General features: G+C 41.9%; 1 protein-coding gene across 1 annotated transcript in view; it reads left to right on the forward strand.

Moving 5' to 3' along the window:
* The window catches only part of KATNAL1 (katanin catalytic subunit A1 like 1), a 41,447-nt gene extending 16,612 nt beyond the window's left edge, over positions 1 to 24,835 (forward strand). The window contains exons 4-12 of the mRNA XM_065638734.1: positions 2,333 to 2,493; positions 4,450 to 4,618; positions 12,122 to 12,246; positions 12,744 to 12,849; positions 17,650 to 17,808; positions 18,689 to 18,815; positions 19,888 to 20,022; positions 22,357 to 22,483; positions 23,999 to 24,835. Coding sequence (XP_065494806.1) covers positions 2,333 to 2,493; positions 4,450 to 4,618; positions 12,122 to 12,246; positions 12,744 to 12,849; positions 17,650 to 17,808; positions 18,689 to 18,815; positions 19,888 to 20,022; positions 22,357 to 22,483; positions 23,999 to 24,197 — 1,308 coding nt within the window. The 3' untranslated portion in view covers positions 24,198 to 24,835. The remainder of the gene's footprint in view (positions 1 to 2,332; positions 2,494 to 4,449; positions 4,619 to 12,121; positions 12,247 to 12,743; positions 12,850 to 17,649; positions 17,809 to 18,688; positions 18,816 to 19,887; positions 20,023 to 22,356; positions 22,484 to 23,998) is intronic.
* Positions 24,836 to 27,565: the final 2,730 nt, after the last annotated feature.

The following is a 27,565-nucleotide window of genomic DNA, read 5'->3' on the forward strand; positions in this document are numbered from 1 at the left end:
ATGCAGTGTTGCAAGAACTGTGTAGGGCCTTGGGGATTTACCCTTCACTTTGCCTCTGTCCTTGCTGGTATCTTGCTGAGGGCAATCACATGTATTCTTCTTAAACAGGGTATTAAACCAGAGAAGAATTTATTTGTGCTGCTGAAATATCCTAATCTGACCTTGTAGTGGGAAAATTCCTGGAAAATATTACAAAGCAGAACGATACACTGCTGTGGGGTGTACCTGGTAGTATTTTAGGAGAACTGTAGCTTCCAGAAAGAGGTGATGTGTGTTCGTTACTGAGTGCTGTCAATTTAATTATTCATTCTTTTATACACCTTACCTACCAAACAGTTATGTCAGGTAGTGCTTTCTGTCTTGAAGTTGCCCCACCAAAAGTGGGGGGCTGCTGCTGCTGAGTGGGGTGCGTGAGGAAAGATGCCATTCTGAGAGGGGAAATGAGAGTTTGAGAGAGAAGTGGGATGAGCAGGTGAAAATCAGGCTGGAAGAGGCATACTGCTAAAAGTGTCCTGACAAGGCACATCACTTACACATGCCCACCGTGGTGCCTTTCCAAGCACACAGGGAGATGGGGAGATCTCAGGCTCGTGGCCACATCTTTTCACCAGTAAGCACCAGTAGGAAGAACAGTCACAAGTTGTGATGCTGTTTAGTACTAGTTCCCTGATTTGCTGCTTTTATAACCTCAGCAGACAGGCTGGATTTGCAGACCTCCATTCTCCTGATCTCTCCGTCACTCAGAATCTGCACAGCAAAGAGTCTGGATTGCAGGCAACATCGTTGACATCTGCTGATACTGTCCTCAGTTGCCTTCCTCTGTTTGCCACAAAGTGAAGCCTGGTTGCAGCTTTCCCAGGCAACATTTTTCCCAGCATTTTTTCACGTGGACGCATGACAGGAACACAGTTGGGTGCCTGGTGTCTCTCCTTGGCTTTCTTGTAAGCTGGCTTCGCATCCTGGCTTTTGATTCAGCCTTGCAGTGTCGGCTAGATGTAGCCTCACTCAGTAGCGTTCCTGGTGGCAGCCTGCAAATACTCTCACCATAGTGTTTCTTCATGAGAGCTTTTAGACCCTAGGTGCCTTTCCAGTGGATGGAAAAGTTCAGGATGTATCTGTAGCTCCAGCTGCGAGCCTGTGAGAGGCAAGATTCATGTTGGCCTAAGGTCATCCTAGCTGCAAAGTGCCAATACTGATTTCTCGGTATGCAGAGCAACCTGTGAATTAGTTTTAGCTGTGTACCAACACTTCAGTGAAGAGGCGACGTCTGGGTGTTATGACCCTTGAGCAGGTAAAAACCAAAGTTAGCATGGAGGTTGATCCCACAGGATGGAAAACATCATTGAGTGATAGGTGAAAGACTGGTAAGATGCAGTACAAGTGCAGTCAGGTGAATCCTGGTGCATCTTACGCTAGTGCACTGAAAGTGTGTGCTTCTGAGCAAGAATGTACAGTGCAGTTTTTGGCTACTGGTATGTAGTAAGAACTGGTGACATTAGCATACACAACTTGAGCTCATAACAAGCCATCTCACTTAAAACTTATTAAATTTCTACACATCTTATTTTTCTTAGGCTTCATGGTAGAAAATTGAACGAATACTGAGTAAATAATCTTGAAATTATTGCAATAGTTCTAATTTCCTGATTAGTGGCAATAGAAACTTCAGGTATAGAATTCAGTTGCATAATTCTGCAAGCTGATTTCTTCCTGAGATATAATTTCCTCTCATGCTCATTTCACTTATTTTACTAATCATTTGAACTTCTGCTAGAGGGTGTTAAATTCCCGTTTTGTGTTCTAATCTTTCCAGTCCACCAAAGAATTGGCTTGTGCCTTGTCTGTACGGTGATGTTGTGCCCCTCACAAAGTTAATTTTGTAATATTATATTTTAATGATTTAGCCAATTTTATAACTAGGACCTTGGAGAATGTGATCAGAGAAATTCTTTTATGCCAGAATAGTAGCAAATATGTTAAAGATCTGCCAAGAGCACCCTTACTTCTATAAAAGTGTGTGTGTGCATACATGTCAACATGCATGCATAAATCTAAGCATCAGCACATGTTATGGAAGAGCAATCCCTCTGTTCACAATCATGTCTGGTCAGGACATTGATAAGCAGGAAGACAAATTCAACAGAGATTCACTTGTTTATGCTGTTCTTAGAGATCTGTTGTCAGTGTGATAGGTCTGGGGTTTGTGAATGGAAAGGCTTGGGAGTCGTCCCTGCTTTTGAGTGTAGTATATGTTTTTAGGTACTTTCAATGTTTTTTTTTAAAAAAAAGTTAGACTTGTAACAATTTTTAAATAATTTATGTATTTCTCAAGGTCCGACAAGAATTAGTTGAAGAATATGAACAAGTTAAGAGCATTGTCAACACTTTAGAGAGTTTTAAAATGGACAGACCTGCAGATATCCCTGTATCCTGTCAAGATGAGCCTTTTAGAGATCCCGCTGTTTGGCCCCCTCCTGTTCCAGCTGAACACAGGTAATGAGAGACTTGAGCAGGGTAGGTGGAATAAAGTTGGGTTGCCATAATTTTATGTTGTTTTTTGAATGTACTTGTAACATGAAAATTACATTTTGTTTAGCCCTTAGTAATTGGTAATAAAGCAGAAATACAATTCATTGGGAAAAAAAAAAAGGTAGTCAAACTACAGTCGGATTTATTGCTGAAGTTCTAAAGAAAGTCACTCCTTTATTCTGGTAGCAGTGACTAGCTAAGTGCCTGGAACTAGAGTCTGCTGGAGAGGTAAGTGGGTTTTTGGTGACAGTTGCCTTTCTCACGTGCAGGGAGGAAACTTTTCCATTTCATTTGCAGCAGTTGAATTCATTGATGGCTGAGGAGTCAGTGAGGAGCTGGAACTGAAGGATCTTGAAAGTCATGGTGGTTAGAAATTGCTCCCTAGCTACGGATAACATGACCTGTGTTTAATCCATTGGTTAGTTCTATTGCTAAACATGTTCTGTTATACATGGTGTTTCTCTTCGGTAATCACCTTTAAGGTAACTTCAGTTAGCTAATACTTTTCTCAGATGCCTGTGCATTTTCTGAAATCCCTGCTTTCACCCTAATAGAGCTTGACACAGGTTGTTGGAAACAACAAATCCAATTTAAAAACAAGAATAACATTTATCATGCCAACAATTTTCTATTATGACATTATAATAGCAAAGAATTTTAATAAGTGATACTCATGTAAGCAAAGGAAGAAAGTAAAATTAGAGATCCTGGTTAACACAAAGAAATGCCAAGTTTATTTGTAAATTCATGTGCTTTATGATTATCACACAAATGGATCTTCACTTCTCAAAAGCCCCTAAGAATGTAAGTGTAAAATAATATTAACGCTGATTACTTTTGTGAGTGGTAGAAATGATAATAAGAATTTATGGTACTGCTATGTGAAGTGCAAGATGTATTTATTCTTGTATCTTTCTTAGACATAAAGGCCACATAGTTCATCCACATTTTTAAGCTGGAATTTAAATCTTGTGCAAATAAGTAAGGAAGATTAGCCACTCTTCTATGCTGTTAAGTTTGATGAAAGGGTATACCAAGCAAAATGTAGCAGTTGTATCCAGCAGTGCATATAAGTAGGTATTCTTTTTAAGTCATGTTCCAGGAAGCTGTTTTTGAAGTTAGCAAATACTGAGTTACTTAAAACAGGAATCAGTAGATTTAATAGAGAACACTAATTAAAGCTGGGTGATGTTCCTGTCCGTGTATTTTAGTTCTGTATTTTAAGTCCAACCCCTAGAGCAAAATGATTGTGACATCTCATCTTAAAAACAAATTCTGCCTTGTGCCACTTCCAAGTTCTCTTTGATATCATAGGCGATGCAGGCAAGTATAGGTGGTTGCAGTTCGGCTTTGTTTGCTTTTGCTTTCTAGGCAATTTTTACATTTTGACATTTTCACACAGGGGAATGAAGTCAGAGGTAGGAGGATTGTTTTAAAATTCTCTCTCCCTCCTTTGTTTTGGCGCCTGTCAAAGCTATTAGCCAGTTTGTTGTTGGTTTTTTTTTTCCCCCCAGGTATGTCTTCTGGTTGTGTAGAACTTGTGCATATGAGTGTATGAATGTAGCCCAATATAGTCAGAGGAAACTACAATAAGACTTTTGCTAAATCATTTCTTCTTTTATTATATGTGTGTTGGTTTGTCCTAAGGTTTTTTTGGTGTATTGATCTAGTAGTGTTGATAATTTTCTTTATTTCCACTGTTGATTTTTTTTTTATATATATATTTTCCTTACTATGAGTGTCAGACAGAACCAGAAATACGTTGCTGATGTGCAGATGTAGGGAGATAAGATTTAGGGGCTTGTCAGCTCTAATAATAATGCGCTAAGGTAATTAATGAAATATTAGAATCCTTCTTTCTCAATGTTGCTCTTTTTTCACTGTTTTTAGCATGTTTCTGTTGTGGTTGCTTGTTGTTAGGGCTCCACCTCAGATAAAACGTCCCAGCCGAGAAGTGAAACCTTTGAGGAAAGAATCCCCAGGGCTTCAGCCCCGTGGGCCGGCGGGCAGAGCACACGCGGTGTCCAAGGGCGAGAAGTCTGCGGGCAGCCGCGAAAGGGAATCTCGAGCTAGAGGAAGAGATGACAAGGTAAGGAGTGGTGAAGAATGTGGGGGGAAAGAGTTACGATGCAGCGGGTGGCAGCAGGAAGCATTCTTAGTTTTGGTTATTTAATACAGATCATTATAAGAAACCACAATAATCTGGTGCAAGAAAACTCGGTGCTTTCCTCTTGCCTCATGGACAAAGCTTGTGTCATGGGGATATTTAGTAATTAAGGAAACTAAGGAAACCTCTGTAATGTTTTCTTGGTCTTCAGAAGACTTTTTTTTTGCAAAGGAAGCATGGTGGCCTGTTCCTGGGGGGTTTCTAATTGTCTCGGTTAGACCACGGGCTTGACTCTAAGCTGTTAGTCTAAATCACGCATAAAGTCCATTTTCCTTCTCTGCCACCCTTTTCTTTTAATAAAGGGATCCAATTCAGGTCTTTTTTTACAGATTTTCATGTAAAAAGTACAAAAGTAAGAGACCAGTGCCCTTCTGTAGACTTCAATCATTATGAACGGAGTTCCACAGTACCATTGTGTCTGCCATACTATAGTAAAATTTAGGTGTGCCTTGAAATCTAGAACAGTGCTGTAAATGCTCTGATTCTAGCTAAATCTGTGCCAGGTTATCTGAAGTGATATATTTGAAAATGATGTGAAAGAGACCTAGCAAAAGCAAACTCTTAGCAACTTCTTTTTGTTTGTTTGTTTATTAAAAGCCTTTTGTATTTATTAGAGTGTTTAGACAGATGCTTCTTGGAAAGGCTTTGTTTTAAAAACAAAACCAATGAAATAAATTAGAATAAGTTGGAAATTCTTTCCTCTGAAGACCCATGAAAAAGAAGAGGCGCTGAAGTGAAAGAAAAAGAGAAAGAGTGATTCCCTATCAAGTAGTGATGTCAAAGACAGGACTGTTTTGTGGCTGAAAAAAATGTCTGTGTGTGCAAATTGCTGTTTCTGAGACACTTTAAATTTTAAATTTAACTGTGGAATTGGTGCCAGAAATCCAAGGAACCTGTGGGATAGATGATGCCAATCATGAGTGTACTGAGGTGGCTTTACTTTCCTGGCAGGCAGAGATATGAGAAGCCAATTCCTATGGTGGCACACACTATTGTACAGATCTTGATAGATAAGAAAATATTTAAGCTAGTTTTCTTCCAAATGAATTTGTTTAGTCCCTTCATGGCCTTTTTATTATAGGTTACCTCTTCACAGTGCAGAAAGAACTCAAAAATGTGCTTTTTCAATCATAAATTGCTTTTCTGGTACACAGGAAAAGCATTAAGTAATCCCAGCCCTTGTTGCCATCAGTAGGTAGGGCCAGGCACATTTTCAGCCCTGCCACTGAGTGACTGCAGAGATCAAGTTTAATCATTTTAGAAATCTCTCTGCTCTGGATCAGTAAGATTTAAAATAACAAGTATGCATCCTGCAAGCTATACAAAGCTTGTTAAGATCTGTGAAATTATTTACAGCTCTGCCAGCTATACAGGGAATTGGAGTCGTGGTGTGTGACAAGTTCACCAGATGTGCTGGTGTGAGGCAGCTTTCAAAGTCTGAGCTCTAATGAGGGTGAACTCTGCTCTCGAAGCTTTCAGGGGATGAGCATTATAGAGCTTTACTATGAGGAGCCCACAATGACATGACTTGTACAATACTAGTCTCTGGGAATAATGTGATTAGCAACGCTACCGCTGTCAGATGGAGGAAGAGCCATGAAGGTGTTCCATTTAATATGGTATATTTTAAATGCCACTCTTATCTGAATAAATTGGTCACTAGGTGGCAGAAGGAAAATATGTCTGCTCTTCAAAAAATACCAACACGTGCTCTTGGTTTTGCCTTTGTCTAGGTACCTGGTAATTATTTTACTTTCTTTGTCTGGGATATATATGCAACAATCACACCAGGTTACAAATTCTCATGATTTTTGCATGGGATCCATTATTTTCTTTTGGAGAAAATTTTGAATGAAAGAGAAAGGAGTCAGGCGTGGGATGTGACAATAGTTAATGCAACTTTACACACAGGCATGAAAATAGTTAACTTCCCTTTCAGTTTTACCCTTTCTTAGTGTGCAAGTGTTTATGTTCTACAGTTTCTGAACTAAAGCTAGAAGGAACTTACCTCTGTAGCCTAGTATGTTGAATCAAACAGGTTCGGTAACTCTTCACATTCAGTTAAAAATAACAGGGCAAAACTGAAGCTTCAAACTAGGTAACCAGATACCTCTTATCTCATAATAAATGTTTCAGCTCTGTATTTCTTGGGTTTGGGTGGCCGGCTGGGATGGATGCCATATCCATTTCTGAAGATGTTGGTTGCAGTGTACTAGGTTCTACACTGTCCTGGCTATAATGTCACAATGCAATATGCCTATTGTGATATATTTCAAGATAAATATAGCTATAGCACCTATGTTTTAGAAATGTTTGTCTCACTTTCCACATGGTGCCTTTCACTGTTTCTCCTCCCCAGACCATATAATCTTTTATTTCTGACTGTAACCATGTTGGCATAAGGAGTGGTAACCTGACTATGCCTGTAAAATGACTTTTTGTAGTGCTATATAAAATAATTTTGAACTGCAGCCCAGCGGATGGTGTTTATCCTCCAAGCCCTTATATTTATGTGTTCCTTTCTCTAAAACACTGCTTTCAAGTGCTTCTTCCCTTTTAGTTCCACTGGAAATTATGAGGCTTGTTCTCAAGGTATTATACCTTCTACTGGATCACTGCCAAGAATTTAAGCTTCTGTTTAGTTGTTCATCTTAAAGAAGCAGCATGAATGCTACCTGTATGTCTTCTAGAGACTGCATAATACCATATCTAAGCACTAGAACACTTTTTAGAAGTGCTTTTCAGATTATTTTAGGTTGCCAGTGCATGAGGATGGTAGATATTGTGAAGGACATGAAATAGCCAAGGGCTGTGCTGCCATATCAGTGAAGCGAATATTAAAATTGATGAAGATATGGCTTAAAAAAATTAAATTTTTTTACTTGATTATTCTGATGTGCGTCATCAGAAGCAAAAGCAAGGTAGATTACAGGAATATGGATCTGAGATGAGGTAGTTGTATTTAGGTGGAGGCACAGACATCCATGCATTGGGACTGGAAGGCTGTGTAATCTCCATCCAAGAATGCTGAAATAACTGATAGGTGAAACTGCAGGGTTAGGAGCACAGATTTCCAGTAAAACTCATTGTGTCTACTGTTGTCTCATGTGAATGGTGAGTTGTGTTGACATGCCTGTATTTAGAAAGGGAAAGGAAAAGTGATCCAGGCAATTGGAGTTGTTAATTTTACCCCAACAGTGTGTGCAAAGTTTTGCAACAAATTTAGAATGGATGAAAAGTGAAAGACTTGGGACTCACTGGAAGATGAAATAAAGTGAAATCTGTTTTCTTAAGCAAAGGTATTGTCTTTGCTAGCAGTTTCTTTAGAGTTCTAGTTAAACTCTTAGAGATAGAAATTCATCTACCTCGATGCCACATGGGAAGCAATTAGTTAATCTACCGAGTGTGTTGTGTAGAATGCTAAGGTGAGGAGGAATTAGGCAGCAAGAGGAATGTAAACAAGTGGTACTGAGAAAGTATCAGTCAACTGGCAGATAATTTATGGATTTCATCCAGAGTAGAGACTGATTTTTGTTTTGTATTTAAATTAACAACCCTGGCACAAAAAAAAAAGCGGCATTTGCTAATTAAATTTGCTGATGACACTGAGTTGGGAAGCACCACTACCAGCAGAGGTGAATGAGGCTGCTGTGCAGGAGGAATGGGACGGCTGTGCTGGAGCCATGGAAATGGGATAACATTTGGCGGTGCAGAGCAGTAGGCTGTGTGCTTGGAGACCACAAGAAGAATTTCTGCTGGAAGCTGGGAGCTCAGCAGTGGAGAAGAAGAAAGATTTGGACGTTATCAGCAGAAATCGGATCAGGCTGAACTTTCACTGGGCGCATCACAAGTGCAAGTTGTCTTCAGGACCCAGCACTGGTCATTGCAGCCACCGGGTTTATCCTACGTGACTGATCTGTTTGAGGTTGAGCGTAAGGTCACAGTCTGATACAGCCATGGAAATGGATGTAAATGAAGTCCCAGGCCTAGTTTATTGAGGTGTTACCAGCAGAGAGGTGAGATACCCATGCCATTGTAGGAAGCCCTGGTGAGACAGCAGCTGGAGTATTTTGCGTGCTTTTCTACAACGGTGCTCAAGAAAGATGTGTTAATATTAGAATATTCTAGATATATTATAGATGTGTTAATATTAGAAGGGAGGAGGAAAAAAAGGGTTGCCAAAATGAACAGGTAATTGTATTCAGCTTGTGTTCCAAGAGCAGGCTTGGTTTGGTAAATGAAGGCAGAGCACACACGTGTTGCAAGTATATCAGGGTGGTGGACAGATCGAGAATGGCTGAAACTAATGCACAAACTCAGTAAGAGCAGAAATACACTCATTTTTCAAAGGTTTTTGTTCCAGTGGGTCAGTGCAGGTCTGACAGCTCTTCCTGATGGAAAGCCTAGAAAATTTTGAAACTTAATTTTTAAGTCAGAACTTGGTTAGCTGAGGAGAAGGTTATGTGACGGGATTGCCAAGGGGACTTGGTGGGAGCAGTCTCTTGCAGTCCTGTGTACCTCTGTCTGTTGGCATACGTTCTTAGAGAGAAGCCATTGCAATAGCTTTATTTAAAGCTGTTTTGGGAAAGTAGTACCACAAGAAGAAATGAGGATACAACTGGAAAAATTACACTTATTTCTGCTGCTTGGGTTCAGGCGACAATTTGAAAATTATTTTTTTCTAGTGTCCACTCACCTGCTGACCAAGGACTGCACATTGGGCCAATTTGGGACCAACATTAATAATCGTATTACCTGTGAAAACTGTAAATACTTTAAACACGGGTTTAATTCTGAAATCACAGAATGTTAGGGAATGGAAGGGACCTCAAAAGATCATCCAGTCCAATCCCTCTGCCAGAGCAGGAACACCCAGATGAGGTTACACAGGAAGGCGTCCAGGCGGGTTTTGAATGTCCCCAGAGAAGGAGACTCCACAACCTCCCTGGGCAGCCTGTTCCAGTGTTCCGTCACCCTCACTGAGAAGAAGTTTCTTCTCGAATTTAAATGGAACCTCCGGTGTTCCAGTTTATACCCATTGCCCCTTGTCCTATCATTGGTTGTCACTGAGAAGAGCCTGGCTCCATCCTCGTGACACCCACCCTTTATATATTTATAAACATTGATGAGGTCACCCCTCAGCCTCCTCTTCTCCAAGCTAAAGAGCCCCAGCTCCCTCAGCCTTTCCTCACACGGGAGATGCTCCACTCCCTTCATCATCTTTGTGGCCCTGCGCTGGACTCTCTCCAGCAGTTCCCTGTCCTTCTTGAACTGAGGGGCCCAGAACTGGACACAATATTCCAGATGCAGTCTCAAGAAAAAAAAAAATCTAAACATTGTCGCTAAAATGAGAGCCAAGGTGATGCTGAAAGTACGTCTCCCAGTTGGCTGCCCCTCTCCTTCTGTTGGCGAGCAGGAAAATCAGCTCTCCCGGGCAATGTCAGCCCCCCAGCAGCGGGGAACCGCGGGTTTGGGGCGCGGGCTCCGCCTGCAGCCGGCTCGGAAGGCGGCCGGGCGGGGACGCTTCGCCACCCCGCGGCGGAGGAGCCGAGGCCGGGGCCGCTCCGCGGCTGCGCCGGTGCTGCCGGCCCCCTCCTGACCGCCGGCCCTTTCTTTACCCTTTTCTTTAAAAATTTTTTTTTTTTTTTGCTCTTTTTCCGCTCCTTTTCGCTGCGTCACAGCCGGGCCGTGCTGCTGCCCGGCACAGCGAGCGGCAGCGCGCAGCTCGGGCGCGGTGCGGGCTGCGGCTGCTGCCTCCTGCGCAGCGCCCTGCGGCGCCTCGCCCTGCCTCCTCCTGGTTTTGAAAGCCCGCCTTAACTCTTGTGTCGCCCCTCAAAAAACCAGAACATCTAATTTGTTTTGAGATGTGCAGAAAAATTCTTCCACTAGGAAAAGCAGTCTGTTGCAGAGGGGTAGAAGTGTGTAACAAAGACACATAGCAAATATCTTTCTTTTTTTTTTTTTTTTTTTTAATGGTTACACATGGATTCCATTTTCTGTCTCCCAAAATCGTCCAGACTCTACAAGGCTTTCCTCTCAGTTTCCTTTATACGCCAGACCATTACATTTTTGACACCAGCCTTTTGTCTAAACACAACTTTCTGCTTCATTTCCATTGCAAAAAAACCCCCCTGATCTGGGAGTACTAAACAGCACAGAGTTCACTTGGAAGGAAGAAATAAAAATAGCAGGAAGATAAACTGTTCCCTCACAGGTCTTGTGGGCAAACGGCAACTGGGAGGGGTGTAATTGCTACCTTTTTCTTTTTCCACTGTGGGGCTATTTGTGTGTCTCCAGCTGCCCCTCAGCCTGCCTTTGCCTTGGCTGCTTTTGTCTGTCCAGCTGGGATTCTTTAACTTGCTGCTGATAGTGTTTAGAAGCTGAGTTAAGGGTCCCAAAGTAGCTCCCTGCTCAGCCTCCTTGGTTAAAGCAGAACAGCTGCTTCTCGGGCCGCTGAGCTGGGAGGGGAAGCGCTTTCCTTCGGAAGCAGGAGAGGAGGAGTGAAAGCCCTGATGCTTCGAAAGGAAAATGCTACTTCACCCCCAAAAGCCTAACAGCACTGTGAAAGTATTAACCAGAGACTCTGGGCTGTTTGAGGCAGAGGCAGCATGTGGATAGATCTCTGAATAAGCATTGACGTGCTGCAGAAATGATTGTAGTTCTAAGAAGCCTGGGTGACTTGGGAGCTTCTTTAGGGCTTTCGGTGCAACCCTTAAATAAATATGACCTTTAAAAAGCATTTTAACTGTTTATGGAGCTGGCCTGTGAATGAGAGTGGGGAAGCAAATAGTTTGCAGTTGAAGAAGATTTTAATTAAACAAGGGAAGAGAATCTTCTTGGCTTTCCTCCATCAAAGACAAAAGGTGTAACAGCTTTTCTGTTCTTTTTCAGTGATGAGGGGGTGCCAGTTTAGCTCTGGCGGGCAGTGTGGTGGACGTAGCATCTTCAGAATATGCTTTAGATGCTCTAGTCTTCAGCCAGGAGTAAATGTAGCATTAAGTTGTGACACAGCCTACTTTGTGAGGCTGTTTCTGCATTCATGGCTTTGGCTGGGCGTGAAGTGTGTCAGTTGTCCAAAGAGTGGTTAAGCGATTTAAGAGAGTCCGGTTTGGTGCTTTAATATCAACCAACCAACGCACCCACCGTGCTGTGTAATGAACTTTGATGTGGTTTTATCACCGTGAGGTTCATCTATGAAGGAAGCATGGTACTGTTGTGGTGGAAGCAACCACAGATGTTTGGGGACTCTGTGGCGTGTAAGGTGTGAACACATTGGTTTTGCTGACCATCATGGTGTTGTGCTACAGCTTGATACCTTCCTGTGGCTTTTACATGGCTGAACCAGACAATATTGCTATATATTGCTCGTAAAGGATATGTTGAAAGAATGATGTCCTTATGAGCCTGTATGACTTTCACTTCTAGGGAAAGAAAATACCCCAGGAAGTTGGTGATGGGGAAATTCCAAAATTTGATGGAGCAGGTTACGACAAAGACTTGGTCGAAGCTCTTGAAAGGGACATTGTATCAAGGAATCCAAGCATTCATTGGTATGAGGATTTTCTCAATTCAAGTGTTTTTGCTAGTGCGGAGTAGGAGATAAATTATCCTCCTTCTAACTCTTAAAAGAAGGAGCCATCCTGATCTTCTACAGATAAGCAAAACAAGGTCTTTTGGTTTTAACAGTTTATTAATTTGATTACAATTAGGCATTTATTGCTAACTGATATTATGTGCAGTATATCCATTACAGGTATTGCTGAAATGAAAGTACACTCCAGAGAACTCTAAAGATACCTCTTTGGTGTTCATGTTGTCCAAAACAATTTTTAATTAAGCAGCTCTGGGTAACTTGAGTTGAAAATAATTTTTTCCCTACCTTCCAAAAGTGGATTTGATTTTAGGACTATAGGAGTGCTCTCATGAGGCATATACCAGCATGCTAAAAGAGATAGTACAAAGTGAAAAGCTTTTCTATTTTTCTGTATAAAAATAGAATAAATACTGTTATGTGAGAATCTTATACAAGTTTCTTCACCTTTCACAGGGATGACATAGCAGATTTGGAAGAAGCCAAGAAATTATTAAGAGAAGCTGTTGTTCTTCCAATGTGGATGCCTGATTTTTTCAAAGGGATCAGAAGACCTTGGAAGGTGGGAATTTATTAGGTGTTTTAGTAAATGGCAAGCTGTAGTTACATATGTCTGCTGCTGTAATGGGTGTGGATGCCTGTAGCAGAAGGCTAAAAAGGCAAATGGGAATTTGTTCATGAAATGTAATGTAATTATACATTTTAAATGCCCTGAAAGAAACAGCTGGAAGTGTATGCGAGCTTTACAGTAAATAATAATTGTTGTATTTACTCAGTCATATCTTGTTGATGTTGTAATACTTTCTGTACCTCAGCCTGTATATCTGAGCAAGCATACAGGGTATATTGACAGAAGCAGAAATGCTTAATAGACAGCTCTGCTTAGGATTGTGGTGGCCACTCCTCAGCTCTTCACTGAGGAAAACAGTCCTTGTTTGGTTTTATTCTGCATGTGCCAGCCATCTCTCACTCAGGCTGCAAACTGTAGGCTGGATGGCGCAAGGAAACAAGGAGAGAGGGGTCTAACCTGGGGGATGATTTAGCTTTGTGTTTACACTCGCAGCTGGGCAGAGTTCCTGCTGAAGTGCAAGAAATTCAAAATGGGAGAAAGAGCCGCAAGGGGGGCAACAGGAGGGATATAGGACTGAGCTGGCCTGTCTGATGGACCAGAGATGAGCCCAAGCTGGGCCTTGCTCAGGGCTAAAAAGGAAGAGGAGGGAGGAGGTTGCTGAGCATTTCTGTAAACAGAGAACAAAATGGTCTTGCTTTTGTTGTGGGATGGATTGACATTTGTTTTGGGAATAACTAGTCACAACACAAGGGCTTTCTGGTTACTGAGAAGGATTACTGGGCAAAAGAGACTGTTGCAAATTGTCTGTTATTTTGAGTCTGCGAGGCAATGGCACATGTGGGAAATGCTGTGCACAGGAGTAGTTACTGTGGGTTAGTACACTGGTTCAGCAGCATATGTCAGATCTTGTGTTACTAACACTTGCCCTGTCTTTTCCTGCTTGGTCCTTGTACTTCTCTGGCTTATACCCTCAAAGCTGACCCTCAAAGCTGTCCCCCTTCAGCCTGAGCTAGTCCTAGATCCTCATTATTCTGCTTATGTACAAAACAAAGCCCTGCGGGAACTGATGAGTGGAAGACTTGTCATTGTCGGGGCTTGTGTCTCTAGACAGTAAAAAGGGGAAGTTGGAAAGCGCGGGAGCTGATGGTGGGAGCTGGGAGATTGCTGCTTGAAGGAGATTCTCGTGAGTTGCCGGGGGGGGCAGCCTAGACCTAGAGTTAGACCAAACCTAGCCTCAGGCTATCTGACCTTTGGTATTTAGAGTGCTTGTGGTCAGTACCAGTAGCCTTGAGGTTAACCTTAAGGTTAACTGAGCTATCAGCTTGGACAGAGCTTAGATATCATGGGTTACAAGTGTAAGGTGAGATTTAGAGTCTTTTCAACAGCTGAATCTCTCTCTTTTCCTCTTGGCATAGAGGAGGTTTATCCACACCCTCAGTATAGACTATGGGGGCCCTGTCTGTCCAGTCTCAAAAACTTTTAAGGGTATGAAGAGCTGCTTTGCTTTTGTCACCTATTAGCATGCCTACAGAATGTCGTGGACACCTGTCTTTAAGGCAGGTATCTCAGCAGACTGCAGGGAACGTGAAGACACTGGCCCTGTCTCCAAGTGTTGTGGCAGTGGATAAAGAAATAACAGCCTGGTCTTTTAAAGAGTTACAGTCTCCATCTCTCTGCATGAGATTACATTTTCCTACTGAGCAGTGTCGCCTCTGAAAACTAGGTGGTTGTAGACATGGAAAAAAATTCTAAGATTATTTCCTCCCTTCAGTCTGAAATGCAAATTGATTTCTGACGAGTCCATGAAGAGTGTTCATTGTTAGCCTTTTCCCTGGTGGCTTGTGAAGCTGTAACTCTCCTGAATTTATTTTTCATGCAGAGCAGCATGTGTTTTCCCTACTGTTGACCTCTGACTGTGCTACAAGGATGAGAAGTTTTGAAGGGAGGACTGTTTCTTGCAGTAATCAGCGTAGCAGCAGGCATTTGTTGGGCCTAGGCATTCAGGACAATAATTCAGGGGAAAGGCAGCCAAATCTGGTTTTGGATGTTCAGACTCTCCTGAGAACAATTCCCAAGACAGCCCTCACAGTTTGTGCCTGCATTCAGAGGACGGTGCCTTGTATGAAGGAGCCAGCTGTCTTCCCTGATTCAACACAGGTGCTGTGTAGTTGCAGCCATGGGTTTCTGTGAGTCCACAGGCTTGCTGTTTGTTTTTCTCTGAACTGTTTTGTGCCAAGAAGGCCCAGTTGCTCGCTGTGCTTCCCACTGCTCTGCTAGTGATTGTTACAAAAACAAGAAGTAACCCCGCAGTGATTTCATCAAAACACTTACTCCCTGCGGAGCATTTCAGCTTCTTATTGGAATACTTTGGATTAACAGAGCCTTAGTGGAAGAATAAAGAAGTCTTTGTGTTAGTCAAGGATTTTAACTAGTGAGTAAGTGGCAGCCTCCTAGTTTGCTGAAAGAGCAACTTGATCCTATGTGTTTCTATTTGCAACTGTGCACATCGTGTTTTGCTGAGAACTCATTCTTTTTTTTTTTTTTTTAATTGATATTTCTGTAATCTTTATCCCCAGAGAGCTTGGTTTTTCCCTGGCTTTACACCTGGTGTGGCTGCTTTGCACCTGTGTGATGCACATGTATAATGCCACGTGCATCATGTGCGAGGTAGCACTCACTGTAATAGTTACCCAGGAGGTGTAAATCAATGGACTTTGATTTCAGCAGTGAGCAGCATATGTAACTGAAGCCAGAATTCAACCTTCCATAATGATGGAGGACCAAAGCAATATCCAAACAATTACATTAGTCGCTTGTATCACCAGATCCTGCAGTAAACACAGTTTGTCAAATGCAGGGGTCAAGAGTGATTTGGATTGAGATGCAGCTTTTAAAAAAATATTAAATAAACACATTTGAAACTTGGAGAAAACAGTAAGTCATCTCTGACCTGCGTATGACAGGCTGAGTAATTTTCACCCAGCCGTTCCAGGGCTGTATTTACAATATTATTATCATATCAGTATGACTATGCAGCCACTCAAATCACAGTATATGTCTGAATGTTCATGGGGAGAAAAAGCATCCATTTACTTTTTATGCTTGCTGCTTTGGAGCTTAGAAAACCTTGGGCAGCCTGAGGAGTGGCATTGGACTGTTAGCTGTATGGATGGCGTGTGAACGTTTCTGACTTAATTTACCAATGAATGTATGTTGAGCTTGCATTAGCTAAGTGTTAAATGGCAATAAAGGTATTAAGAGTTAATGGAAAATGGAGTACAGGGAGGCTATTGCTTTTGAGTAGTACATTTTTGAATAATTGCGTTCCCGGTTGATTTGTTTTTATAGATCTCTTCCATGTCATTCTTTGTGCTTTTTGAAGTAAATTTTTGTGAGGAACAGATGAAATCTAATTTGCTATGTGGCTTGCATTTAACAGATATTTTATTGCTGTGGCATTTTATGTAAGTTATTAATTGCAAAGCACATTCAATAAGCTAAGGCAGTCTATTCCCTAACAATGTGCTATTCTAATTCTAGCTAATTTGATTGCCCTTGCAACACAGTACAACTTTACTTGAGGAAACTTGTTAGCATGTAATAAGATCTTGCAGCTGGGAGGGGAAAAAAAAAAAACCAAGCTGCATGAGCACTGCGTTTTCATAGTGCCATGCTGAAAATCTCAGTGCCCTATCCTAGTGTTCTGCAGGCAGGGAGCAACATGATGTCTCTCTCCAGCACTGCTGCTGAAAGTGTTGGAAAGACTATCCATAAAGATAACTGCATTGAGAAATATTATCAAGAGTGATTAACCAGTCTCAGTGCTACAATCTCAACGTGGGTCCTGAGAGCACTGTCTGTCTCACTAAAAACCTGCTTGCGTGATGATGGGTAAATGTGCTGAGCTGCAGAGATATGTGTGCTCCTTTCTCTTTTAGTTAGACCACAGATGGAAAGGCAGTCTGGTGATGTAGATGGCAGCCTGGGACTTAACAATTGTAGTTCAATTTTCTAGCTTAAAGCTTTCTGAATAATCACTGAGGTTCAGACTAGGCTTTTGTGGGACTGAGCAGTAATCCACGTGATCCACAGTTGCTTATCTGTAAAAGAGAAATAGCAGTGCTCTTCTGCCTTCCGACAGTGTGGTGAGGATGGTGTTCCATATACGGATTGCTAAAATGCAGGAGTGTGGCCATAGATGTAGTGAGATGGAGAGATTAAACAGCATGACAAACTGTTGGATTCAGTGAATGCTCTCGTGTGTACTTCAATCTAAAAATCAACCAGATTCATGCATACACATCATAAGGATTTTTTAGCAAAATGTTTTTCTGCAGAAAAAATGCTCTACTGAGAGAACACAACTTTCTGCAAAAGCATTTTGATTTCTGTGAAGCTTTCTTTCGTGAAGGAGCCTTTGTTCCAAAAGGAAGAATCACTGTCTTCATCTGCCTGTGCAGCCCCTCGCGAGCTGGGAAAGGCCTGAGTTCAAGTCCAGGCCCTGTCTGGTTCAGAGCAAGGCTGTAAATCTGTTGTCCCTTTCCCAGGTGATAAGTGCAGCAACAGTTACTGCCTTTGTGATTCATACTCCAGCGGAGTGGTCAGAAGAAATCACAGAACACTTCCACGCTGCTCTCAAAAGCAGGATTCTTGCATTTTGTTTTCCTCTGATGATGGTTATGTTATTAAACAATTTAAATACAGATCTTGGATCATATTGAGAGGTAGTGTAGAGTATCAATAGCAAAGTGTCTTTATTTGTTGTTCATTACCTTTATTTTCACCTTTCAGGGCGTGCTGATGGTTGGTCCTCCCGGCACTGGCAAAACAATGCTAGCGAAAGCTGTTGCTACAGAATGTGGAACAACATTCTTCAATGTCTCTTCCTCTACTCTGACATCTAAATACAGGGGCGAGTCTGAGAAGCTGGTCCGCCTCTTATTTGAAATGGTATGTCCTCGTTGATGTGATCTGGGGATTACTAAGATGAGAAAGGACATCTCTCTTGGTTTCCTGCCCCTCAAGTAGCATGTTGGAAGCATGGAATTCATTGAGCTGACACCCCCTCGACCAGTTAGAAAACCACAGTCTCTGTGATTTCATCCTTTTCTGGTATGTTGTTGAGGATTAAGACGGAAATGGTTCATCACCCATATTTGGGATAGCGTTTTCTAGACTAAATGTAGAGTTGTGGCCTTGACAGAAATTCAGTTCTTATTTGGTAACGGGATAACAAGCCCATAGGAAGTAGATTTGAAATTGGAAGGGATTTGAAACTGTTATTCTAGAAGCAATACATGGTTTTGTTTTGTTTCTGTTCTGAATGATGGACACAAGTCTCTCAGTGAAGCTGTGGGTGCAGTCTGTCGTGCAGGGTATGTGAAGGACATGCCTATGTGGACCTATATTGAAGAGTCATTCACCTCTTGGTGAATTCACCTCATTGCACTTCTTCAATACGCTCAGTTAAAACCTGTCTCTGTTGAGATAGGCTGAGCTCCCTTCTGTCCCCTATGCTTGCCCCTCACCAGCACAGAAACCTGGACATGAAAACTGCCTGTACTTTGATTTCGTTCCTTTTCCCCTTTGCAAGACTGATTGCTGAGGAAAACCAACGAATGCTGAAAGACCCTTGGCTCAAGGAATATAATTTAAAGTGTATAAACTTGAGCTTGTGCCAGGCAGTTTGTAAATCAAGATCTTGAATTGTTTTCTTGTGACGGGCAGGGAAGATATGTATGTAGTAAGTCTAGTGGGACTGGGTTGTGATCTGGTGAGGGCCTGTGCTTGCTGCTGCAGAGTTAATAGTAATGTTTTCATTTGAATAAAGGCGAGATTTTATGCTCCAACAACCATCTTCATTGATGAGATAGATTCCATCTGCAGCCGCAGAGGCACATCTGATGAACACGAGGCGAGTCGCAGAGTCAAGTCAGAGCTGCTTGTGCAAATGGACGGTAACAAGTGTTTAGATTCGAGTTTGGTGCTGGGGTGCTATTTCTTTACGGGTGGGAATGTAAGAACTTGAGCAATCTGGAAAACCTGGCTTTATGGATAGGGGAAAAATAAGGCAGAACTTGCAAGTAGTGTATTTTTGGAGTGTTTGAATGCAGATAATGGAAAAAGAGTGTTCTGCCTCTTTTTTTTTTCCCCTAAAATGGCCATTTTGGTGGTAAATTGAAAGCTCATATTTAGGAGACAGACTCTAGGAGAAACAGATAAGGGAGATTTGTGCAGCTTAATACTTTAATATGAACAATTTAATACATTAATATAGAATATATTAATATTACATATATATAATTTAATACATTAAAAATAATTTAATACATTAACAATATTTTAATACATCAATGTTAATTTTGATGCCATTTAAACAAATTTCTCCCCTTTGCTAGAGTGTCCAGCTTGGGACCCCCATTGTGAAATCTGATTTTGCTCTATTATGCAGTGACAGCTAATATTACCCTTCTAGTCAGATTTGATACCTGTTCTGTGCATGTGCACATAATGAGGATGACCATCCAAGGAATACTGTATGGAGCAGGGGTTTGATAACCACCCCTCTGTTGCAGCTATTGTTTAACTACTATTTATAATGTCCTCAAATGTGCAGGTTCATTGTGGTAAACTCAGTGTAGGTAACTTTTTGCCCCAAAGTGATAATTTCTTTGCAGTCCTCATTTGGGAGTCCAAGGAGTGATTCCTGTTTCTTCCGTGGCTAGATTTGACAGAGATAGCACTTTCGGTGGGACTGGCAGGGCAATGCTCACGTATGATGGTGTTATTAGCACCGTCAAAGAAAGCGCTCCACTGACTCAGCAGAAGAATGAACTGTCCCTCTCTCTGTGACAATGATGGGCTTGTGACACCTAAGCTATGGGAAGTTTGGGAAGGGGCATTAAGGCTATATAGAGCTGTTGCTTAGCTTTGTCCAGGCTTCTGCAATGGTTATCTCTGCATTGTTTCTTAGCAAGCACCTTAATAGGAGGTATGGAGTGAAATGGCTCTGAACTGTTGTGCTTGCAGGGGTAGGTGGTGCTCTGGAAAATGATGACCCTTCCAAGATGGTTATGGTATTAGCAGCTACAAATTTTCCTTGGGATATCGATGAAGCTCTTAGACGGAGACTGGAGAAGAGGATTTATATACCTTTGCCCACAGGTATGTTTGCTACGAGCGTTTTCCTCTCAAATGGCCTTTGTAAGATGAGTTTAGGATTACTGCAGGACTGTTGGGTTTGGGAGGAATCTTGATGGGTTTGGGTTGAGCAGTGGAATTCAGGGGTTAATACTTGTCCAGGTCACTTTATTTCTAAAGAGAGTGAGAGAAAGAAAAAAAAAATACTACTTGCTTGGGGGCTTAAAAACAAAGAACTGCATTATTTCATTGCAGGCCCATTGATGGGTTCTTACATTTTGAAAGAGAGTTAGTTTTAATGAGCCTGGAATTATTTTAAATGTTTAACAGTCAATCCTTGAGTGATCATCAAAGGCAGCCTTTGGACATGTTCAGAAATACTGCAAATGCACTCCATGCCCTTGCAGACAAATGCAAAGAAGTGGATCCATGAATTTTCACTTACAGGCTTATTTCATTGTAAATCACTGCTCGCTCGACTTTGTGACTGTGCTTCGAGTCACTCAGAATGCAGCAGGCTGATTGCTTTTCTGCCCTAGGATGTCTCGGCTTGTGTTGTCTTCCCTAGCTGTCATTCACCTGTCCTATTAATTTTGAGATTCCTATCACTTGAAGTTTGCATAGCTTCGTTTCTTCCTGGTACAGTGGATGCCTCATCTCCCTGCATGAGCACTCAAGATAACAAAATGTGTGTTCATGGTGACAGCAGTTGTGATTGAGTTTAGCAGGTATAAGGACACTTAATAGTTGTACAGCTTGTCTTTGTGCCTTACAGGCAGCAACAGCTCCTAACAGGATGCCTGTCTTTATGACCAATTAGTTTAAAATCCTACCAGCACTTGCTCTTGTTTCTAATTAAAGCAGATTGCTTTTTGACACAGTGTATTACACTCTGGACAACATACGAGTTGTGCTCCAATTTTATTTTCAGTCTTATGTTCTGTTGCATCTATTCTGTAAATAAGAATGTTGAGCTGTTCTGGGGAAGTCTAAGTGATGCATTTATAACTGCTGTGTGATTCGATGTGGTCAGGCATTTTAATTGAAAAAGGGATACGATGTGTCATATGGATACTTGTATATTGTGGAATTTGGTGCAAGTATATATTCTACCATGTTTCATTTTCAAAATACTGCAAGGACTTGTTCAGCCCCATAGCAAAGATTAGAAGAATGTTCTCTGATGCAGGACACTCTCTGCAGGTATGCTGTATGTACGTTGTGCTCTGTAAATAATAAATCCCCACTTTATAGCTAGTGCCAGTTGTGTGTGATTGATAACTCTGTATTCTTGACAGTTCTGCAAAGCACACCAAGCAGCTTTAGACAAGCCTTCTAATTTCTTTTATATTTCCCTTCCACCTCCTTTTTTTAATAAGGGACATCAATAAATAAAACATAAATGTCGATATTTCCTTAAGACTTTTAGCCTTTCCTACTGCTATTTCTTCTGTTGCAGTTGTCCTCTTTTCTAGGCCATAAAAATTGGTCACTGTGGAAATAAAGATGCTGAGCTGGTATATTTTTCTGTAGAGTGAAAGCCAGGAAAGCGTTCATCCTCTCTTTACCACCCTTGTGCAGGGTAACACTGAGGCTTAAGCTGTCAAATGTGAATTCCCTGTTATAAGCTTAGGCTGCTTAACATATGTACCCAAATGCACATATGCACATGCCATCTACAAGAAAAATGGTTAACTGGCTGCGTAAGTGCTCATTGACATAGCTGGTTATCACTGTGTGCACACTGCATCTAGGTCTGGAAGTGAGATACCAGGACATTTGTGTTGTAAATATACTAATATATTTACTGTATTAATGTATCTGTTTTCTATCAGACTTCAGCAGCTTTCTTGGGTCCCAACTGAGTACAGTGCTTAAATATATGCTTAAACTTCAGCCTATTGGTAAGGGGTTTGTGCTCTCTGAAGCTCTGTTAATAGAATCCTCATTGTGGTTCTAATGAAACTCTGTCAATAACATGCAATCAAACACTTAAACAGCAAGTGAATTCAAAGGGATGTGAGAAGCAGCAGACATTTGTAGGATTGTGCTTTTGTGCCCTTGGGTAGTATGCGACCAAATGCTTTGTCACCTGAGACATAACAGACGTTTTTAATGACGTATGAGTTTGGAAAATGTCTCTAGAGCATGCTATTTTAATATACTGCTTTTAACCATATGCTTTGCTGTATTTGATTGCACACGTTACTGTGGTTTGTTCCATCTTTTGTTCCAAAGGAAAGCTTTTCTTACATTAAACACTTTTGTTGGAACTTTTCATGGAAAAATCTAAGTTGTGTTTATCTTTTTTTTAATTTTAATCTTCCAAATCTTAAAGTAAGTATTTTTATGTTGTAGCAAAAGGCAGAGCAGAACTACTTAAGATTAATCTTCGGGAAGTAGAACTGGATCCTGATATTAGCCTTGAAGAAATTGCTGAGAAGATCGAAGGCTATTCTGGTGCTGACATCACTAATGTTTGCAGGTATGTCATTCCCTTTAATTTGCAAATAAAACTGCATGGAAAGTCATTGTTTGCATTATGTGATAAAAGGCAACACCCAGCGCAGCTGAAGCCACGTGAACAGTGATGTTTGAAGCCCAAATCTGTTTACTGGAACCATGTGGTGCTGTCGTGTGAAGCAGTCTAGAGACCATGGAGTCTTTCTGTGAGATGTGGTTAAGTTTTCTTGGATCTGAAGAGAAAAAAATTACCTGAGCAAATCTCATGTACCGTTGGCTGCATTTACTGCATTTGTCTGCATTTGCTAATGTAGTGCAAAACAGGATTGGATTTTTTTTTTTTTAAATCCCATGAGTTTAAGAGCTAGAATCTTCTGATGTGAAGGAACCTTTCATGGAACGTTTCTTTGGGACTCCTATATGCCGTCTGTTTGGACAGCCCCCAGTGCAGCATGGTCTTCGTTTCTGCCTGAATTTTCTAGGTGCAAGGGTGATACAGATAGTTTGTAGCATTAGTATTGAATTTATTTCCATCCTGTTCCCACAGTTTGTTTCATTTTTTGATAAATGAGTCTTTTCTGGTGGAGTATAGGTATCTGAAAAAACTTACTAGAAGGAAGTCTGTGTCCCTTGTAATGTTAGGATCCCTGCCAAGAGAAATGGATCCTTTAAGAACATGGCTTGGGATTTTTTTTGGTTCCCCTGCTGCTTTGCTGAAATTGTGAAATGACTTCATGGTTTTGAAAACTTGGGGTGTGTCACACAGTGCAATAGTTAAATTACCTGTTCTCCCTGAGGCCTCTGTTATCCCTTGCTGGGAAAAACCTGGGGAAAGAGAAAATGTAATTTCAGACCGCATGTGGGCCGTGGTGTGAGAAATGAGCAGTGTTCTCTGTGCTGGTGGCCACGCCAGCAGCACCCGAGCTGGAGGGGAGGCACGGAGCAGGTAGAGCATGAGGAGCCATGGGCACCAGTGGCCTCAGCCCCACAGGGCTCATGTCACTGGTGTCTGGTGCCTCCTGCTCTGCCCGTCACACGTTCAGGTGCTGTGTGCGAGCAGGTGGCAGAGCTGGGCTGCACTCTGAACACTTGCTGACTGGCCTTTTGGGCCACACGGTGGGGAGAAGATTGAAATCTAAGGGGATGGGGGTGCAAAATCCAGACTCCTTAAAAAAAAAAAAAAAAAGTTTTTGAGTGCAGTTCCTCTCCCACCCTGCCCTTTCCTGCACTGAAGTTGTAAAATTTCCTCTCCATAAATCATTGTAAAAGGTTTTCAGTTTTATAGTTTTAATTATCTCTGCACATTTACCATATGCTTAAATGGGTTTTGGTGCCAATGCATTCTTTATGTTGAATTAATGTAGTGATCTGGGAACATGGAAGCCTGGAAAGATGTGAACGGCATCTTCTATGGTAAATAAGTGCTCTCTTAAGCGTTCCTGGCAGTGGTTTCTAGCAAGAGAATACAATCAAAATTCATAGGCTTACAGCACATGCTGCTGGCAATTAGCTCCCATACGTTGTCCTGTATTTCCAGGGATGCCTCTTTAATGGCAATGAGACGGCGTATTAACGGCTTAACTCCAGAAGAGATTCGTGCGCTTTCTAAGGAGGAGCTTCAGATGCCGGTTACCAAGGGGGACTTTGAGCTGGCTCTGAAGAAAATCTCCAAATCTGTTTCTGCTGCAGACCTGGAGAAGTATGAAAAATGGATGGCGGAGTTTGGATCTGCTTAATCTCAGTGACAGTTCTCCTTTGCTACAGTTTAATGGCTTTTGTTGTTTTCACTTGCAGAATGAGTTAGAAACCCTTTTGAAGGTTTAATAAAAGGTCTGCCTCTGCCCGCATCCCACCCCCTTCTGGTGACAAGATCTTTAAAACTCCGTTTGCCTTTAAAGGGAATGAACACAATAATAAGCTGATATTGTAAAAGATATTTTATCTCTGAATAGTAAGATAAGACTAACAGGTACTGAAAAAATATACTCGTGAGGCTAATATTTTTATTTTTCCAATGAAGAGCAGTGTTACTTAACCTCCTCATAGTCATCTTTAATGGCTGGAATCAGTAAATCAGCTGAGGCATGTGACTCCAGAGGAGCTAACAAGGGCTTGTTGTACCCCCTGCTCTTAAGTGCTACATTTCTGTTGAGCTGCTGACTCTGCTTCCCTTGAATGTGACATCGAAGTAGCTGTGCTCTCTGCTTGGATATTCAGAGCAAAGCCTGTGGATTAATTGGGATTCCACTGAGGAAATGAGGATCAGTTTTCCATCAAGACATGAGCTCAGCTCTCCTCCCATATGCTCCCATTTGGAATCGCTGTCTCTTCAGACTGGAGTGATGTTACCTGTGACGACTTCTGATGGAAATCAGAGGAAAAGAAAAGGGCCTTGAATGCTTTCAGTCTGGTTTGTGCTTGATCTCTGAACATAGTTTGTACCAGTTTGACCAGTAAATACTTCGAAGTTTGACCGGTAGGCACTTTGACTTAAGTTACATCTTGCACTTTTATCCTTATGTATAACCTTATACTTTGTCTGTATTGTCTAGATATTATTATTTAAGTACCAAGAGTTTATTACAATAAAGACACTAATATCAAGGCTGTCTTTAAAACACAATGCTGTGCTTAAAACACGTGGCTGTGGACTTCTGCTTCTTCTGTTTAGACATGAACTCTTTCCTAGCTTTACTAGGCAGTGGAATTTGCTCCTGTTTATGTTGTAGAACTGTTCATGCTTATTTTTTTTTAATGAGGGTTTCTTAAAAATTTATAAATGTTATTGACATAGGGAAAAATAATCTGTATGATCTTATTTATGTTGTTATCTGTTTCTTCCCACATACAAGTGCGGGGCTGAGAAGGGCTGGGCTATAAACTCTAGCATGAGAAATCCTTTCTCTGCAGTATAACTCTCATGCTGACTACGTGAGCTTTGCACAGACTCAGGCTGCGGGTCTGAAATACAAAGGTTTCCCATGGTAAGAATGAGAAGAAGTCTAATTTACAGAGGAATATGCAATGTCACAAGTTTTTGGTTATTTTATGATCTGGGCCCAAAGTATCTTGGTGGATGTGAGTTGCTGTGCAGTTCGGTAGGTATTCTACCCTCCAGTTCTCTGCTGAGACTCCTAACGGCATAGCCAGATGTGGCAAACTGGAGTAAGAAACACGTAAAACCTCCTCTTGAATAGGAGTATATTTGCTCCTTTTTGCTGGTTCTTGGAAGTTCCCAATAATATCAGTAATTCAGCACATTGGTCTCTTGGGCCATGACATATGAACCACTGCGGCAAATGCTGCTCAGGTGTGTTTACTGGTCAATACAGCAAGATCTGTCAGGATATGTGCCTGACAGCTCTGCAGCATCTGTCTGATACGTGAGTGACTTTTGAAACTGTTTTACCATTGCGGTTTTGTCAGTATTCCTTTTTCTTTCTTTGTATGTGAGGACCACATCTTGGATTGGTCCTGTGATTTTAAAGAGCTGCCCCAATTTGCATGGAGAAATACCATGGAGGTTCCGTCAGTCTTGCATTTGACGTGAACCTCAGCTGGGGCTTTAGAAGTATGTTTCCGTGTGGTACTCCAGAAGAAAATACCTTCTGGGGCTCCCAGACTGGTTGAGACACAACTGCTGTTCATCTCTTTCCAAGAACAGAGCATCTCCCCTGCATAGAGTTAGGCCCTGTGACACTCCTGGACAGGGAGGTTACTGCCGCAGGAATGTCAGTTTTTACCCTCTTCACCTCCAGGAAGAAAGAAGAGGTCCAGTCGCTTCTTTCCTGACCAGTTTGCATTAACTGCACAGTAGAGCCCTTGGGATAGATTCACCACACATGCGACTGTCAGACTAAAAGGAACAGTTCTCTCTGCACTGGAAGATGAGCAAGCAGAAGCCATGTTGACTCTTTATAATTTTTGGATAAATTCCAACCAGGGCTAGTCTATTCCTCCCAGGGAATAACAGGACCTTTATAGAGAGACAGCTTTCAAAACATTGCTACAGTCTGTCATTTCCTTATGAAAGCTGTAGGCTGTAGCCGTTACTCCTTGTTTGTTTTGCTGCAGTAGAAATTAATAAAGCTACGTGAATCTTTTGTGGCCAGTGCCAGATTAGCACTTCAGGGTCTCTCACTAGAGAGGCCATTGTTGCCCAAGGAGCTTAGTCTACACAAACGCGATCTAGGAGGGAATAGACATGAATCCCAATGACTCGCCCTGTTCAGCAACCCCAGAGTAGTGCTGGGATTCAGCTGCTGCTGCTTAGAAAGGTCTAAGTACCAGTTTTCTCAGTTTCATGTTGCAAGCAGCAGTGCCCTTCCTGCTGATGAAAGCACAGCGTTTAGCAAAAATGTCGTTCCTTAGCTCTTTGATGCATCTTCTACCTTAAGGCATTAAACTTCACTTTTGGCTGTTAGGCAAAATTCACTGTTCTGGGTATTCCCTCTAGTCGGATTTATTCAGGTGCTGCAGCCTTTTTCTCTAAAGGTCACGATTTCTACCCCAAATACATTTTTTTTTTGTACAGGTCCATTCATCCTTTACTGCTGCAGAACAGAAAAGTGAAACTTTCCAGGCCATAGATGTTTATGCGTACGACGGTTGTGCCCAGGCGTTACACACTGACTTGGGCCCTGCTGGATCAGGCACCCTGCAAGACAGAGACCATCCCTTTGCTGCTGAGACTTCTCAGGACAGGGCTCTGACCCCGTGTGCTGACTCTTGCATCTTTCCCGAGTCACACTGGTGTGCTCGCCTGCGTGGGCTTGGAGACGGGTTATTAACTCAAGAGGGCAACCAGCAGCGAGGTGCAGCACGAAGCAACCAGGAAAGGAAGGCCAGGCCAACAGTGGCAGCAACTAAAGGCCCTAAGGATGAGCTTACAGCTCAGCCTAAGTCCGGTTCGTGTCCCACTGGTGGAAACCCTTGTGTAGGGATGTTGGATTCCTCGCGGAGCACTGCACAAGCATATCACAGCCTGCTGCGACAACTTGTTCAGCCTGTGGCCGTGTGTGTGGAGAGACACGTGTGCATGTGTATATATGCACACACAATGTGTGGTGCTTCCGTAGTTTGTACCTAAATTACATTTAAAAAG

This window comes from Caloenas nicobarica, chromosome 1 (assembly GCF_036013445.1).
Source record: "Caloenas nicobarica isolate bCalNic1 chromosome 1, bCalNic1.hap1, whole genome shotgun sequence".
In the NCBI taxonomy this organism is placed as follows: domain Eukaryota; kingdom Metazoa; phylum Chordata; class Aves; order Columbiformes; family Columbidae; genus Caloenas; species Caloenas nicobarica.